Below are 15,890 nucleotides of genomic sequence, written 5' to 3'. Positions count from 1 at the left end.
TCCTTACTTTAAAAAAAAAAAAAAAAAACAGAAACTTCAAATTTAGTGGAGAATGTTGGTTATCATTCGAAATAACATTCTTTCGCATTAATTTTTTGAAGATTATCCCTTTCAAATCTTGGGCGCGGCTACGCCACAGGTGGTTCACCCGTTGAGTCCAATTTTCGATGACTTATTCGAGCATTTCGACTGGCAACTGGCGAATGACAGCCGTGATGTTTTGCTCCAAGGCCTGAATCGAAGTGAGATTGTCCGCATAGACTTTCGAATTTATATATCCCCACAGCAAATAGTCTAACGATATGATATCACACAATCTACATATGTGGCCAATCGATCGGCCCAAAATGTGAAGTTAGCTGCTCACCGAAGTGTTCTCTCAATAAATCCATTGATTGATACGATGTGTGGGAACTGGCGCCATCTTGTTGAAACCAAATGTCGCCTAGAACACGAGCTTCAATTTCAGGCATAAAATGGTCGGGTATTATGTCGCCAATGATGGTTACGTTCTCACCGGAGTCATTTTTGAAGAAATATGGACAGGTGATTTCTACGGCCTACAAACCACACCAAACCGTTGTTTTTTCTGGATGAAATGGAAGCTGCTCTTCGCCCTAATTGCGGCAATTTTACTTGTTTACATACTCATTGAACCAGAAATTGACCCCATTGCTGAACACAATATTTGGCGCAAACGTCGGTTCTTCTTGGAACTTTTCAGGAGCCCATATAGGGAAGCGATGTCGCTTGGGAAGATCGCACGGCTTTAGTTTTCGCAGAAGCTGTACTCTTTCAATTGAAGATGTCGAAGTAAAATGCGCGAAATCGTTTCATATGTCAGTCCGTGCTTCTGCGAACGGCGTCGAATTGACTCTCCACGGACATCGTGTACACTCTCAGCTCCGGCTATTCGGTCGAAGCGTGGTCGTAGGCCTACAATGCAAAAGGAGATTTAAGCAAAAGAAAACAACTACGCTTTGGACCGTTTGAAGGAAGAAATCGCCGGAAAACGGCCGCATTTAAAGGAAAGGAAAGTGGTGCTTCGATGCACCGTGCCAAAAGTCAGTAAAAACGATGGCAAAAATCCATGAAGTCGAATTGCTTTCGCGTCCACTGTATTCTCCAGATCTTACACCCACCTTATCTACCTATTTTCTATATGCTCTCTAGTAAGAAATTATCGTCGAATGAAGTGGTGATTGCCGAAACTAGAGCCTATTTTGAAGCAAAGGACAAATCGTACTACAAAAATGGTGTTGAAAAGTTGGAGGGTCGCTATAATCAGTGCATTACCCTTAAAGGGAACTATGTTGAATAAAAAACAATTTTGGCAAAAAAAATCTGTTTACTTATGGTAGGCCGAGGACTATCAAATTGCAAGTTGGAATTACACCCGATTTTAAAGCACCACGAAAACAAGCCGTCTAAGAGTAAAACGTTTCTTATATTTCATAGAGTATATCCACCGTGATAACGATTTTGTGATCCTATATATAATTTTAACTGATGAGTCCAAATTTAAAAAAAACTTACATCGTTTAATATGTCTTACAAGAAAACATTGCAATGTCGAATTTTGTTATAAAAATCGTCTTGTTTTAGATATTTCATATTTAATGGAAATAATGGACGCATTTTTTGATTTGAAAAGACGTGTGTCAGTTGAATTCAGTTGCTTTCCTTTTAATTTATTTGTTTGCTTACATTTTTTTCTCTTTGTAGTGTCTAAATCAGCTGTGACAAATTTCCCTACTGACAAACAGATGGCGCTAAATTACTGAGATTATTAAAATTCGCTGGCTTGAAACTGGGTTTAGACAAATAGTTTCTTGAGCAAAGTTGTTTAGAATGATTCGTAAAACATTTTATATTGTCCTATTCAAGAAGTATACATAGTTCTAATCTGATGGTCCAATGTAATCGGATTTTTATTTTCTTTAACTGAACTTTTAAATATGTATAAAAATATGTTTTCCTCAAGTTTCCCTTTTATATCAAACTTGTCAATATAATCCAGATTTAAATATTGGATTATAAATAAAAATAATTATGGAAATACACAACGTTATGGAAGCTACATTTATTTAATCAGAAGTGGTCGTAGAAATACAACTCTGCAGACAAGAAATAATTGTCATACCTTCCGAACAGTTCCTCGTTCTAGAAATCAAAACAAATTACAGCTGTCAAATAATAGATTCTCATTGACCTGTGTAGAACAAAAATAATAAGCAACAATTTTGCAAATCAACGATTAGTTTTCTTGCAATTTTCTGATTAGGTATAACTAAATAAAGAGCCATACATTGAAAACAAAATACTAAAGTACATAAAAAAATGTCGGTGCGTCACGATTGGTATCAGTCCGAAACAAAGGTGGTGGTAACGGTTATGTTGAAAGATGCAGTTGGCAAAAATTACAAAGTTGACATCCAGCCGGAACATTTGAACATGACAGCCGATGGTTATGAACTTGACCTGCAGTTATATCGTCCGGTTGATGTTAGTAAATGCTCGCACAAAGCTTATTCAACTAAAGTGGAAATAACGTTAGCAAAGCAAGTTGGCGAACGATGGGATAGCTTAGAGAAGAAAGAGCTCCCACCACCAACAGCTGCGCCACCACCGCTTCACAAAAAGGACTGGGACAGTTTGGCAAAGGAAGTGGAAAAGTCGGAAGAAGAGGATACAAAAAGCGAAGAGGCGTTAAATCGACTTTTTAAGAAAATCTATTCTTCCTCATCTCCAGAGGTACAGAAAGCAATGAACAAGTCGTTTTCCGAATCTGGTGGCACTGTGCTAAGTACAAACTGGCAAGAGGTATCCAAAGATAAAGTTGATATTAAACCACCAGAAGGTGCGGAATTTAAAAAATGGGATTAGTCGCATAGCGGAAAATATGGCACGACAAACACATATGGATATGGATTGGCCTTTGCATCACTTTAATTTATCATTTATTTATAACGAAATTCGTGGAATAAAAAATTTTATAGTAACATTTACTTATCGTTTCCAAAGCATTCTGGTGTATGTATTTTTATACGAAAAGGCTGTAAATTCGGCAAGCATTATTCAAAAATTTTCGAGGAATCTTTCTCTCTTCAAAGCATCAACAATAGCACAGAAAGCTTATAAAAGTTTTGTATCAGAAAAAATTAATTTTTTTAACCAATTCAGATTTCGCATTTCAATTTTTCATTTCTCTATTCACAATAAACATAGAATTCGATGTTCAATAATTGTGAATGATTGTGTTTGGAAAAGAAGAGCAGGTAAAACATCTGTCCAACTGCCTTCGACGACAAAACCAACGTTATCTACCAACAAAAATTTAAAAGCGCGATTTTTGGCACAAATGGCGCGAATTATAGCATCTTTTGCAAAAATCACCATTCCAAAATTGGCTGGCGAACTGACCGGAGTTATAAATCTTCATATACGTAGCTGTACACAAAAAGTTGGTAGTGTAGTGAGTTAGTATTTTGTGTTTTTATTTGGGATAAAAATCCATTAACATATATATTTATTGCTGTCCAACAGATGTCGACTGTCGAAGTATTGAAGAAAAAATTAGAAGACGTCGAAAGTCCTTTGCCAAAAAAGATGAAGATTGAATCAAAATGTGTACTGCGTTTCGCAAAGTTGACAGAGCATGCTCTAGCACCGGTACGTGGTTCGCCACGAGCGGCCGGTCTTGATTTAAAAAGCGCTTACGATGTGAAAATACCAGCGCGTGGAAAAGCTGTGGTGAAGACTGATTTGCAAGTACAAGTTCCAGAGGGATCTTACGGACGTGTCGCGCCACGCTCTGGACTAGCTGTTAAGAACTTTATAGATGTTGGTGCTGGAGTCGTAGATGAAGACTACCGTGGTAACTTGGGCGTTGTATTATTTAATCATTCAGATGAAGATTTCGAAGTGAAACGAGGAGACCGCATTGCACAATTTATATGTGAGCGTATTTTCTACCCAGAGTTGGAAGAGGTAGACAAACTTGATGATACAGAACGTGGCGCCGGTGGTTTTGGTTCGACTGGTATAAAAGAGATCGTTGCCAAAAATGGTAATGGAACTGCGGTTATGGAAACTGAAGAAGTTAAAGATAAAGAGGAAGAATCTAAAGTTGATGGCAAGACGGATGAAAGTAAGGAAGTTGCCAAGGATGAAAAACCAAAAAACGGTGATACAGTTCCTGAAGAAACAAATGGTACTACTGCTACCGCTACCGCTTAAACACGAATGTTATGCTCTCGCGGTGTCGCAAGATATTTTGCTTAAGTTATTACTAGTTTCTAAGCTCATCATTTCATTCCCATAAAATTGTATTTTTGTATTAACGCATTGTAATTTGTAAAATTCGCAGCCAAAAATGCCATTACATTAAAGTTTTTAACTTATATTTAAAAGCATTGTTTATGTCTGAAAAAACACTAGCATGTGGAGTTCATACGGTAAAGGTGGGTTCGATATAAATTTATTTTGTTATCGATATAAGTTATAATTAATATCGTTCGATTAAATGTTGCTAAAATAACATTTTCTAAATCAATGCTAATGCTATGTTCGGACCGACATTGAAAAACATGTTTTTCGGGGGAAAAAGTGGTTTTCGCATGAAAACTTGTGTTTTCGTCCATGTAAAATCTGTCAAACGAAAACACAGTTTTCGCTGAAAACTACTTGAAACTTACATTCCACTCACTATAATCGGTGCCTGCTCTAGTTTAATCGATTTTTTTGGAAGACATATTTTGCTGCCCCTAAATTGCTACTATATATTTGTTTGCATTCCATATAAAAATACAGCTGCTCACTGTTAAGGGGATTCTCTTGTTCTTGAAAAACCATTGCATGGTGCATCAATTGCAGAATTTTCTTCTTGGTGCAACGGCACAACAAACACACGCAAAAATTTGTTTGCAATAGCCGTAAAATATGTCAGACCAAAACCCATGTTTATTTTCGTACCGTCATATATCACTAGATTCTGCAATGGGTGCTCTTTTGGCCTTGCATATTTTGGTATAGGATTTTTGCATTTTGTGTCATCGTGCAATCTTGCAAGAGCAAGAGAATACCCGTATTGATAGTTGTCAGTGAAAACTCAGCGAAAACATAAATTGTCGGTCCGAACGACTTACATTCCACAAGATACAAATGTGTTTTCAAAATGTTTTCAATGTCGGTCCGAACATAGTATAATATATTCTGAGATTCAATTTGGAAAATATATTTTTAACATACACTTGCTTTGAGGCTAAAATAAATCAATGGCGAATCGATTTTATTCATTAATCGGATTATCGATAAATTTATTATAACATCTCGATCTGCGAACCATTATGTGAGGAATTTATACTAAGCATTGTTGACTGGAATAAGTTGAACATCCCTTTATTCCTGGTTGACTGTTTGGATACAATTTCAAAGCACGTTTGCTTAATATTTTACTGGGCTGCATGCGAATATTCAACCAACTCAAAGTAGCAATGAAGTACATAGGTGAGCTTGTTGACTGTCATACCATATATTAATTTTAAAGATGTTTCCTGGTTCGTAGATATTGGAGCCAATCTCACGGACCCTATGTTTCGTGGCATCTATGGCGGTACACAGAAACATACTGACGACTTGAATTTGGTGTTGGAACGTGCGTGGAAGCAAGGCGTAGAGAAGATGATCATTACTGTGGGCACACTGAATGAGGCGGATGAGGCATTAAATTTGGCAAAAACAAATGGTAAGCCCAATTATATAAAGTACTTCTCAATGTGTGTTAAGGATACAACGAATTATTTATTTAAAGCATTCATAACACCACAGATCGCCTGACTGTTACAATGGGTTGCCATCCAACGCGCTGCAATGAATTCTCGCCCGACCCGGACCAATATTTTGAAGGTTTACGTATGAAAATTCGTGAAAATCCAGACAAAGTAATCGCTCTGGGTGAATGTGGACTCGACTATGATCGGCTGCATTTCTGTGAAATGGACACACAGAAAAAGTATTTCGAAAAACAACTCGGTTTGGCGGCTGAATTTCGCTTGCCACTTTTCCTACACTGTCGCAGTGCACACGCTGACTTTATGGAAATACTCGAACGTAATCGAGACAAGCTATTGGAATGTGGCGGCGGTGTAGTACATAGCTTTGATGGCACATTAGCGGAAGCTGAAAAAGTAATCGCTTACGGTGGCCTTTACATCGGCTTAAATGGCTGTTCGCTTAAGACGTCAGAAAATTTAGAAGTGGTGAAGGACTTGCCCAACGAATGCATTATGTTAGAAACGGATTGTCCGTGGTGCGGCATAAGACCGTCGCATGCCGGCTCTAAATTTGTGAAAACCAAATTTGCGGCAGTTAAGAAAAAAGAGAAATGGACAGCGGAGACACTGGTGGACGGACGCTGTGAGCCATGTCAAATAAGGTAACTTGTGGGTAGAAAGTATCAGCTATAATTAATAACTTATTCATTTACTTCTAGTCAAGTGTTGGAAGTTATTGCTGGCGTGAAGGAGAGCGATGCTACCAAACTTGCCGAAATTTACTACGACAACACTTTGGAGTTGTTTTTTAATAAAAGTAAAAAGTGAGCATTTTGACTTGACAAAAATAAATGTATAAAACTCGTGGAAATATTTGTTTTCTTTTATCAGCTGTTAAATACAAAGTTGGCAATGTAGTGTACTGTCGTCATAACAGTGTTCGCACTTGAGACTAACGCCTAAAAGTATGTAATATTTAACATTCCCGGCAAGTCACACACACATGCGCGCGCAAATTTTTGTGTGCGGCACCTCCTGTGCGCTTATGGGTGCCTGGTAGAATCGCACAATTTCTCAACTGGTCGCGGTCCCCAAAACGCAGCGAGGTGACCAGCCGCAATTTTTTTCACAATAATTTATTCGGAGTATATTTAATAGCTCGGAAGGTAATTTTTACCATAATTTTTTCATTTTAAGTATATTGTTGATATTTTCAATTTTTTTCGACTTTCTTTTTACATACTTACTTGCCTTTCTTAATAAAAATAAATACAAAATAAATTTAATCATTTTTCTTGGGTTTATTATCAATCCAAATGCTTTTACCATTTCTAAAGTGCAATTTTAAAATATTGTAGATCTATTTATCGTGTTTCCCCCTGTTATGGTTCACAATTGAGTTGTTTGTTGCAACGGCAGTTGTCACAAAACGCTAGTTGTCTGTTCACAACTCAACGCTATTGACTTCGTTAAGTTGTATGTGAGCTGTCAAAATCATACAACTGCCATTTATTAATTTGTTTACACGCCTGTCAACGTAAAAATGGAAAGAATCAAGTATAGGATCAAGTATGTGCAAGAAAATATAATAAATAATTTTTATTTTATAACATTTAGCAAAATAAATACTTATTAAAGAAACAATAATTGCAGCAAAGTTTCAACCAACCAACAGCTAGACCGCCTTGTCGATTTAGTGACAGAAAATCCCAACGTTGGTAGAAATAGACGGCTATATGGCGCTAGTCGTGAAGAATTGAAGAAAATTTGGGAGCAGTTTGCCGTCGAGTTGAATAGACTGGGACCGCCGTCAAGAACAGGACCAGAATGGCAAAGGGTGAGTCGCAATGAAGCCAAAAATAGAGAATCAAACAATGCGCTTATACATATTATTTAGGTGTGGATACATTATAAAGCCAGCCTAAAGCGCAAGTTGGCGCGTAATAGACAAATCCAAGAGACGAACGAGCCCGGCGTTTTCCGCGAAATCAGTTTCTCTGCAACCGAGGAGAAGGCGTATGAAATTACAAAAAAACTGGATTTGTTCTCCCCCAATACAACCGAATTCGTTGATGTGAGTACGAATGGTAACGAAACTCCGCCGCCAACTGCTGAATCACCGCTAATTACTGAAAACGCCGAACCGCCGCCAAGCAAACGTTCGAAGACAGCCGAAGCGCAGATGCATTTACTCGAGGGGATGGCTGGCAAGCAAGACGAAATGCTGCGTACGCTCAGACAACTGCGAAGCACCCAGCATCGAATGTACCAGTTGAAGTTGGAGAAATACAAGTTGCTGAAGAAGCGCGAAAAAGAAGCGAGTGCGCTGCGAAATCTACGTATACAGCTTGCCAAAGAAAAATTAAAGCAAATTAAAAAGTAAATGTATGCATACATATGTATGTGTGTGTGTTGAAATTATTTAATGGATTGCCTCGAAGGGATTTGACGAAAAATGCAAGCGCGTTTTAAAAACACTTTTTTTATTGAAAATTATTGCAGTTATTGTTATAATTTGCTTCACATAGGAATCTGTATATGTATATGTAGATTATATTCTCAAGTATATTATATAATATGTATGTAATTATGTATGTATATTGTATATAATTGGTATGTAATTGAATCGATAAGATTAGCATAGTATACGTATACTACATAAGTAGGTAGTTATGTATATATATAAGTATGTATGTATGTACGCGTAATATTCATGGCGTTTCCATAGCTTAAATAGCTTAACTCGGTTATTAGTCTTTCGTATAGTCTGCTATATATTTTAGTATTACGTTTGTATGAGCGTTTATTCTTACAGTTGTGTGTCTGCTGGCTGTGTGAGCAGCAATTAATTAATAATTTGACTGCTTATGTTTGATTTTCGGCAAGTACGCGCTTTTCTCATGACTTGTGTCCACTTAGCGTACCCTCTTGTTGTTTTTGCATTTGCATAACGCCTTAACGCTCATAGTGTCAGCTACAACTTTTTCAAATTAAACTTTTTTCATACAATTTCTTTTAAACACACACATTTATAAAGTAGTACAGCTAGTAATTTTACAGTTAGGTTCCACTAAAATGTAAATACATAAATTAATATATACAAAATGTTATTTTTATAAGTTTTTTTGCTTTTTATAAGTTTTAGTCTTAACAGATATGAAGATGACTTAGTAGAAATATGAATTTTTATTCTGAAAACTATTTTTTTGTTTCAAAATACATTATATGTATTGTTTTCTATACTAGCAATTACATTGTAATTGTATATCATATGTTATGAATTTATATATGTATGTATGTATGAAAAATGTTGGCGATTAGTTAAGGTATTAGTTTGGTAGCGTAGTTGTAAGCGCCACTCACATACATACACACGTACTGTTTTTATGGCGCTTTTGATTATATAGTAAATAAAAAAAACACCAAAAATAATCAAATAATATAATTCTTAATAAATTAATTAAAAAAAATATTTTAATAAAAAAAAAATGATTTAAACATTAAACTCTTTGATTTGTTGGGAATTAAAAATTAGCTTTTAAATTTAAATTAGATTTAATTAAAAATTTGATTTTTTATTTTTTTTGTTGGGGATTAAACATAGATTTGAATGAAGCTCGCAAACGCGGAAAAAATGTTAAATTAATTTTTTTTTTATTTTTAATGATTTGGTGGGAATTAAAATTGTTGTATTTGGGTAAAAAAAAAAAATCAAGTGTTAATTATATTATTAATTTCTCCATGAAAATTTAACAGAATATTTTACAAATGTCATGAAACAATGTATCAAAGGGTTTTAAAAATAGATTTGAACAGTTTCATAAAAAAAAGTCACAAAAATGCGCTTTCTTTAACACGAATTAACTAACCCTACCTACTCCAAACTTAACTTCCAGCTTTAAATCCATTGCTTGCAGCGCCTTTCAGCACCTTTGAGTGATTTTTTTGCATTTTTCAAACAACTTTTTCTTTGAAAAATGAAAATATTTAGCAAAAAGCTTTGATATGGTGACTCTATTTTACTTTCAATGATTATTATTAGACGTTTACACATAGATAAGATGAAAAATCGTTTGAAATAGTATAAATGTGGCAGTCGATTTTGACGTTTATGAATTTGTAGCGCCGAATTGAATGTTGTTTACAGTTTTTTAGTATTTGTTTCTTTTGTTAAGCCATTTTTTATATGTATGCTGACAATTTTTGTGAAAAGCACAAGCGAGCTATAAGCTATTAAATACACACACATACGTTTGTAGAAAAATTCTATATTATTTAGAAAAGTTGGCTAGTGCGCCTGTAAGAGGTCGTTTCACAAATTGTTAAGCACAATTGACTTTTACATTATTATTGTTATGTATAATTGCTTATGGGGCATGTCTGTACATGTACATATGTATATTTACTATATATAAATAGCTTAAGCATTTCTTTTAGTTTATATGTATGTATGTAAGTTTACGACTATTTATTATTATTGTTGTTGTTATATTTTTTAAATATTTTTTGTTGATAAAATTACTTTTTATAATTGCTAAAATAATTTAGCGCATAATTTACAGTTGTTAGTTGTATTTAAAAAGAAAATATATTATAAATAAATAAAGAAAAGATAATAACATACATATTTATGTACATATAAAGGAAGTATTAATAATACATAACATAATTTAACCATAGACAAATATTATTTTGTTGTATAATATATACATACATATGAGCTATTAATAAAGTAATAAAATTAAAGTTAGAAAAAAAATAAAAAAAAATAAAAAAAAAATTAAAAAAAATTAACTTAAAACATTACAAAACAAATATTAAGTTAAAGTATAATAAAATAAAATAAATTACACTAAAAGTTAAAAAAAAATGAAATCAGAAAATCAAAGCAGTAAAAAAACCAAAAAAAAAAAAAATACAAAAAATAAAAAAAAACTAAAATCTAAATTATACAAATCAAATAAAAATACATACATACATACTAGATTTAAATAAACTATCGTTGCACTAATAGTTTTGTAAAATAATACTATATAATATAACTTATGCCTCATAAACTTCAAAAATAAATGAAATATAAAATAAAAAACGCAACAATTTCAATTAAATTCTTTATTCAGCATATTTCTCAATATATTATTCATTTAAATATTATAATATATTATATATGTATATATAAGTATAAATTAATAATTAATAAAAGTAAATACATTAATAATTAAAATATCGATTATAATTCGGCAAACACGTTATATACATTCGATCGAAATCATATAAGTTGAAATTATAAAAGTATATGTATATATGTATGTATAAAGTAATTTAATTAAGATAGCAACTTAGTTAAATTTTATACACAAAACAAAAAACGAGAAAAAAACATTGTAATGCAAATTATGTGCCTTTTTGCAAGTTTCCTTACGCCTGCCTTACATACATTTAATGCCTCAATTTATATACTTTTATATTTTAAATTATTATTTTTTTTGATTTTTGGTAAAATTCGAGTTTTCTACTTTTATGGGAAAATGCGGATATTTTTTTTATTCAAACGGTTATTTGTGTAAATAGTCAGCTAAAATGCAAAACAGCGTATCATCAAAAATAAATTAAAAATCGATCTCAAATGTAATAACCATTTCATAACCAATATATAACCAGTTTATATCCAATATATAACTATTTTATAACCAATATATAACCATTTTATAACCAATGTATACCCATTTTATAACCAAAACAAACATTTTGTTTCAATATGGCTGGTTACTGTTATAACGTTTGGCCTTCATTTGGAAACTATGGAAAGTGATGTTACGTTATTTTGCATTTTAGTTGACTATATGTTTGCATTATTTTTTTTATATACTACGTATATGTGAAATAGCATATATTTATGTTTGTATAAAGTATACTTATTATAAAATTTTAAACAAAAAATTAAACAAAATATTCACTGTTATTACTTTTTACATTGTTGTTGTAAAATAAAAGCAGTAACTGCATTATGTTAGCATAAATGGTAAGAGTAAAAAGATTCGTTCTATGAACAAATGCACAAACACACTGCGATACAGAAATATAATTGCATACGTGTGCGTATGTATGTATGTGTGGATCACACAAGCAAGAGTGAGTCTAAAACATTATTTATAATAAAACTTCGCACTTTTTTGTACAAAAATAGTTGAAAAGTGACTTTATAAAGAAAAAAATCCTCACTTTTGCCAACAACAACAACACACAACGGCACACATAAGCAATTGTAGCTATGTATCTAACGCAGAGCTTGTACCAAAATGATAATTTTTACTTGATTGTTATAAATATGTATATATGTATGCATATATTTTTAGAAATTAATATGAATGTGGATATGGAACAGTTTCATTAATTTACGCTTATTTCTTATGTAGGTTCATCTTCTTCAAGCTTCTTCAAATTTCATATATGTATTTGCTTGAATTTCCTTTTATTTTTTATCGTAAGTGTATGTTAATTTCTTTTCTCTTGCGCTTACAACTAACTGCAATATTTATATGTATAGTATAGTAATTTTTATTTATTTATGTATATAAGTATGTATTGTTTAATAATTATTCGTAATTCCTCATTAGCGACGACAACAACAGTCTAAATATGTTCGGTTGAGCCTCAAAGCATCGGCCTTGGAATCACGAAGAGCAAAAAGAAAGGAGGCGTGACATATTTGTTCACCTACTTCTTTCTCTTCCCCCGCCCTGGCCCTGTTTCATTGTTATTATTGAGTTTGTTAAGGACTCACGTTTGGTTGACTGCGACAACGGCATCGGCAATGGCAGCTCACTCGTACTCATACTCGTTTAAAGCGCTCTAGTGGATTTTCGGTGCACTGCGATCGTTGATTTTCTGATTTCGCTTCAGCGTAGCGCCGCGTTTGATTTGATCCATTAACGATTCATGGCAAATGCGGGGATCGGGCTGTAAGATTTTACAAGATTCAAATTAATAATTTGATTTAACGGTAAGAAAAAGGTTGTATTTATATTAGAAAATTAAATTGAGTTTAGTTTCAAAACAAAATGAGTTAATACATAGTTTGTATGTATGAATGCGTGTTATATGTATAACATTAAGTATTATCTATTATAGTGGTAGTAGATGTGGAATACAACAACTTCGTGGAAAATGAAAATATTTTTTTCATATTATTACAAAATATTATTTGTTGCATTACATAATGAGCTCGCGCAGTTATTAAAAGCAAAGTTGATTTTTGTTTATAAATCAGATAATATACTCTAAGCACGCTTAGCTATTTTTCCATTAAATATTTTTGTTTTACAAATAAGTCTTTGAAATTTTAATGTCAAAATTGGTATTTGAGTAATATATGGAATGCTAAATGTTTGGGATTAAAAACTGAAAATTTTATTTAAAAATTTAACATTAAAACTTGTAATGTTTAATTCTGAATTGAATAATTTTTCGATTTTTAATTTCAAAATCAGAATTAAATTGATAAAATTTAAATCGTTTGAATGTACCGATTATTGTGCTAGCGTTCTAGCGACTCCAAAATGGTAGTACACGAAAAACTCAAGCGCAAAAAAAGAAATTTCAAAATTATTTTCGATTAACATTTTCGATAACTCGCAAAAAATATTAAAACATTTTTGATTTTAATTCTATTATTTTTAAAGCATTATTAACAATCCTGCTTCTAAGTGATACCTTTTAATAATTTAATTTTTAATTTGAAAAATGCATATGTCCTTAGACAGCTCTAAGAAAATCTCTGCAGAAAGCGTTTATATGAAAACTAAAGATGCCAAATGATAAAATGCTTTCCCAAACCGATAATTCAGGCTTATATATGCGGCAAGTAGCACGCATTTGGCTGGTGGCTGGTTCTTCGGAACGTTTCACTGCGCGAAGTTCACTGTTATGGCTCCTTCCTGGGTCTCTGACATCTACCAGTAACTGGTTTGTGTCGTCGTTCTTAATAACCGCATGAAAAGCGTCAAATACTGCTGTGAAATGTTCTCAGGAGTTGCGCTTGTCGTCCAGAGTATGCCAACGCGGCATTCATTACGCCGATAGCATTCTCATGCCCAATATTTTTTGCTCTTATGAGATATCAACTGTTTTAGCTATAACGATGCTCCAACGCTCGGATCATATGAAATCGTGGAGTTTTGTCATGGTGTTCTAAAGAATCTTAATGGTGAAAAACGTGGCAAGAGTCCACAATTTCGTACTATCGGACCTTTGCATGCGTTTGTTGCAGCACTTTTGCCGTTCTGGTAGCGGTATATGCAAAACATGCGTTCTAAACGGATAAACTGGCTTTGCAGATAACGAAAACTGTTGACCTCTTAGTTTATTTTTTACGACCGGGAATAAAAAGTAGTCATTCGGTGTCTGGTCGAGACTATAAAATGGATGACTCATCAATCGAATTTTGAGTGCTCAAAAATGGAATTGTTTCAAACGATGTATAAAAGCTCGCTTTGTCGTTATAAAGAGAAGAGGAATTCGCCTTCGTCATGTCCAGTTTTTCGAAAAAAACAGGCAACCATTCGCTTGGAAGTGCTTCTTACGCGAACAACTTACTCATACGCGCAAGTCTACGATTTATCACCTGTCACGATATCATAGCTGCGTTTCGAAGCACCGTTATCGTATTTCTGCTACATTTCTCTCAACCAATCGACTCGAGCTTTTTTTGTGGACAGATCATGGAAGAAAGACCATTCTAGACGACTTCCAACCACTTTCAACTGAGGTAAGCGTCAGAGAGATGGCGCGAGAGCTCGACATCCCTCGCGAATCCATTTGAATGGTTATGGTGGATATTTTGGTTATGAAACGTGTTCTTGTTCGACTCATCCCGATAAAGCTGAATTTTTTTTCGAAAATAGTAGCGTAAACAGGTTTCTTTGGACATGCTTAATCATGCGAATTTCGATTCCACATTTATGGAGAGCATTATAACTGCTGATGAGACTTGAGCTTATGAGTTTGACATGCAAACAAGTCAACAATCATCGGAATGGAGGGGGTAAAACGCGCCGAAACCAAAAAAACCACACCAAAGCCGCTCAAAAGTCATTGGTTCTTTCGATATTCGTGGTTTGGTGCATCATTAATTTGTTCCGGAGAGACAGACGGTCAATAAGGAGTTTTGTTTGGTCGTATTGGCTGAGAAAATCCGTCGAAAAAGGCCGAAATTGTGGAAGAATAATTCATGGATTTTACCCGATAATTATGCACCATCGCATCGAGCCACGATTGTGACCAAATTTACCAACGATCAACCCCCGTATTCACCAGATTTGGCTGTGTGTTATTTTTTCTTGTTCCCCAAAGTGAAACTGTCGCTCCATGGCACCTGTTTACAGTCGATAGAAGAGACAAAACAAAATTCGCAGAAGGAGCTGAAGCCTATACCAAAAAGTGTTTATGAAAAGTGTTTCGAGGATGAGAAAATTGTTGGCATAAGTGTAATGTATTACAATTGGTGGGGATTACTTTGAAGGCGACAAAATAAATATTTATGAATAATTAAATATTTTGCGTTTTATTTACAATTTCCGGGTGATTTTGTATCACATTGTAGCTGTAAGTCCTTCAAAAATTACCTTTACCTTATTTTAAAGTTATTTAAAATTATTTTAATTAATATTTTCACTGCAAGAATTTAGTGGGTTAAACAGTTATGCGTTGTTATGTAAGCGTCTCTTTCGAGTATTCATGAGCAAAGAAATTAGTTGCGCTGACAATGCAAAGCGTTGCTATTTAAATATTTATTCTATTTTTTTAGACGCAGTGCATAACAGAGCTTTGCAAGTTTTTAATATTTCTTTCGTTTTCACATGCACTGCACAATACCTTAATGCGACGAGGACTCTTCGGCAGAGGAAGTTGGCGGTGTCGGCGGTGCTTGTGGTTGCGGTTGTGCGCGATATTGTGCGCTTGGGCGCATAAGTATTTGAGGATTTTGATACATCTACGGGAGGGGCATATACATATACATACATATATATAGAGAGTGATAGATATAAATAAAATGGTAAGGATGCGGGTGGTAAAACAAGCGAATTTCAAAATGCACAAAATGCATATTCATATTTT

General features: G+C 33.8%; 5 protein-coding genes across 34 annotated transcripts in view; 4 read left to right on the top strand and 1 right to left on the bottom strand.

The window, feature by feature from the left end:
* Positions 1–2,181: 2,181 nt before the first annotated feature.
* LOC105228869 (protein SGT1 homolog) lies at positions 2,182–3,026 on the top strand. The gene has a single exon (XM_011208862.4). It carries the CDS (start codon positions 2,341–2,343, stop codon positions 2,884–2,886), a length of 546 nt encoding a protein of 181 aa, XP_011207164.1. The 5' UTR covers positions 2,182–2,340; the 3' UTR covers positions 2,887–3,026.
* Positions 3,027–3,286: 260 nt separating this feature from the next.
* LOC105228870 (deoxyuridine 5'-triphosphate nucleotidohydrolase) lies at positions 3,287–4,412 on the top strand. Of its 3 annotated transcripts, none has more exons than XM_011208863.4 (2): positions 3,287–3,475; positions 3,547–4,412. In XM_011208863.4, exons 1-2 carry the CDS (start codon positions 3,362–3,364, stop codon positions 4,237–4,239), a joined length of 807 nt encoding a protein of 268 aa, XP_011207165.2. In that variant the 5' UTR covers positions 3,287–3,361; the 3' UTR covers positions 4,240–4,412. The 3 variants fall into 3 exon arrangements, with proteins under 3 accessions (XP_011207165.2, XP_011207166.2, XP_011207167.2); XM_011208864.4 differs by having other exon boundaries at positions 3,290–3,463; XM_011208865.4 differs by having other exon boundaries at positions 3,339–3,479.
* An 892-nt stretch (positions 4,413–5,304) lies between these two features.
* Positions 5,305–6,615, top strand: LOC105228871 (deoxyribonuclease TATDN1). The gene is made up of 4 exons (XM_011208867.4): positions 5,305–5,508; positions 5,567–5,746; positions 5,830–6,436; positions 6,494–6,615. Exons 1-4 carry the CDS (start codon positions 5,466–5,468, stop codon positions 6,600–6,602), a joined length of 939 nt encoding a protein of 312 aa, XP_011207169.2. The 5' UTR covers positions 5,305–5,465; the 3' UTR covers positions 6,603–6,615.
* Positions 6,616–7,067: 452 nt separating this feature from the next.
* On the top strand, positions 7,068–9,137 carry LOC105228872 (uncharacterized). The gene is made up of 3 exons (XM_011208868.4): positions 7,068–7,343; positions 7,428–7,611; positions 7,672–9,137. Exons 1-3 carry the CDS (start codon positions 7,318–7,320, stop codon positions 8,155–8,157), a joined length of 696 nt encoding a protein of 231 aa, XP_011207170.2. The 5' UTR covers positions 7,068–7,317; the 3' UTR covers positions 8,158–9,137.
* Positions 9,138–10,871: 1,734 nt separating this feature from the next.
* The window catches only part of LOC105228998 (protein MTSS 1), a 135,947-nt gene continuing 130,928 nt past the window's right edge, over positions 10,872–15,890 (bottom strand). For 22 of the 28 annotated variants that reach the window (XM_049453131.1, XM_049453143.1, XM_049453154.1 and 19 more), the window contains 2 exons: positions 15,648–15,765; positions 12,596–12,734 (listed from right to left, as the gene is read on the bottom strand). In XM_049453131.1, the coding sequence (XP_049309088.1) occupies positions 15,649–15,765 (117 nt within the window). In that variant the 3' untranslated portion in view covers positions 12,596–12,734; position 15,648. Of the gene's footprint in view, positions 12,735–15,647; positions 15,766–15,890 lie in introns of all 28 variants that reach the window. The other 6 variants (XM_049453132.1, XM_049453145.1, XM_049453156.1 and 3 more) reach the window with 1 other exon arrangement.

This window comes from Bactrocera dorsalis, chromosome 3 (genome assembly GCF_023373825.1).
Source record: "Bactrocera dorsalis isolate Fly_Bdor chromosome 3, ASM2337382v1, whole genome shotgun sequence".
In the NCBI taxonomy this organism is placed as follows: Eukaryota; Metazoa; Arthropoda; class Insecta; order Diptera; family Tephritidae; genus Bactrocera; species Bactrocera dorsalis.
This window is presented reverse-complemented; position numbering and strand designations above follow the sequence as displayed.

Coding starts and splice junctions, on each gene's coding strand:
- LOC105228872 (XM_011208868.4), top strand. CDS start 7,318: ATGGAAAGAATCAAGTATAGGATCAA. Junction 7,344..7,427: donor AGAATCAAGTATAGGATCAA/GTATGTGCAAGA, acceptor CAATAATTGCAG/CAAAGTTTCAACCAACCAAC. Junction 7,612..7,671: donor CAGGACCAGAATGGCAAAGG/GTGAGTCGCAAT, acceptor CATATTATTTAG/GTGTGGATACATTATAAAGC.
- LOC105228871 (XM_011208867.4), top strand. CDS start 5,466: ATGCGAATATTCAACCAACTCAAAGTAGCAATGAAGTACATAG. Junction 5,509..5,566: donor AGTAGCAATGAAGTACATAG/GTGAGCTTGTTG, acceptor CCTGGTTCGTAG/ATATTGGAGCCAATCTCACG. Junction 6,437..6,493: donor TGTGAGCCATGTCAAATAAG/GTAACTTGTGGG, acceptor ATTTACTTCTAG/TCAAGTGTTGGAAGTTATTG.
- LOC105228870 (XM_011208863.4), top strand. CDS start 3,362: ATGGCGCGAATTATAGCATCTTTTGCAAAAATCACCATTCCAAAATTG. Junction 3,476..3,546: donor CACAAAAAGTTGGTAGTGTA/GTGAGTTAGTAT, acceptor GCTGTCCAACAG/ATGTCGACTGTCGAAGTATT.
- LOC105228869 (XM_011208862.4), top strand. CDS start 2,341: ATGTCGGTGCGTCACGATTGGTATCAGTCCGAAACAAAGGTGGTGGTA.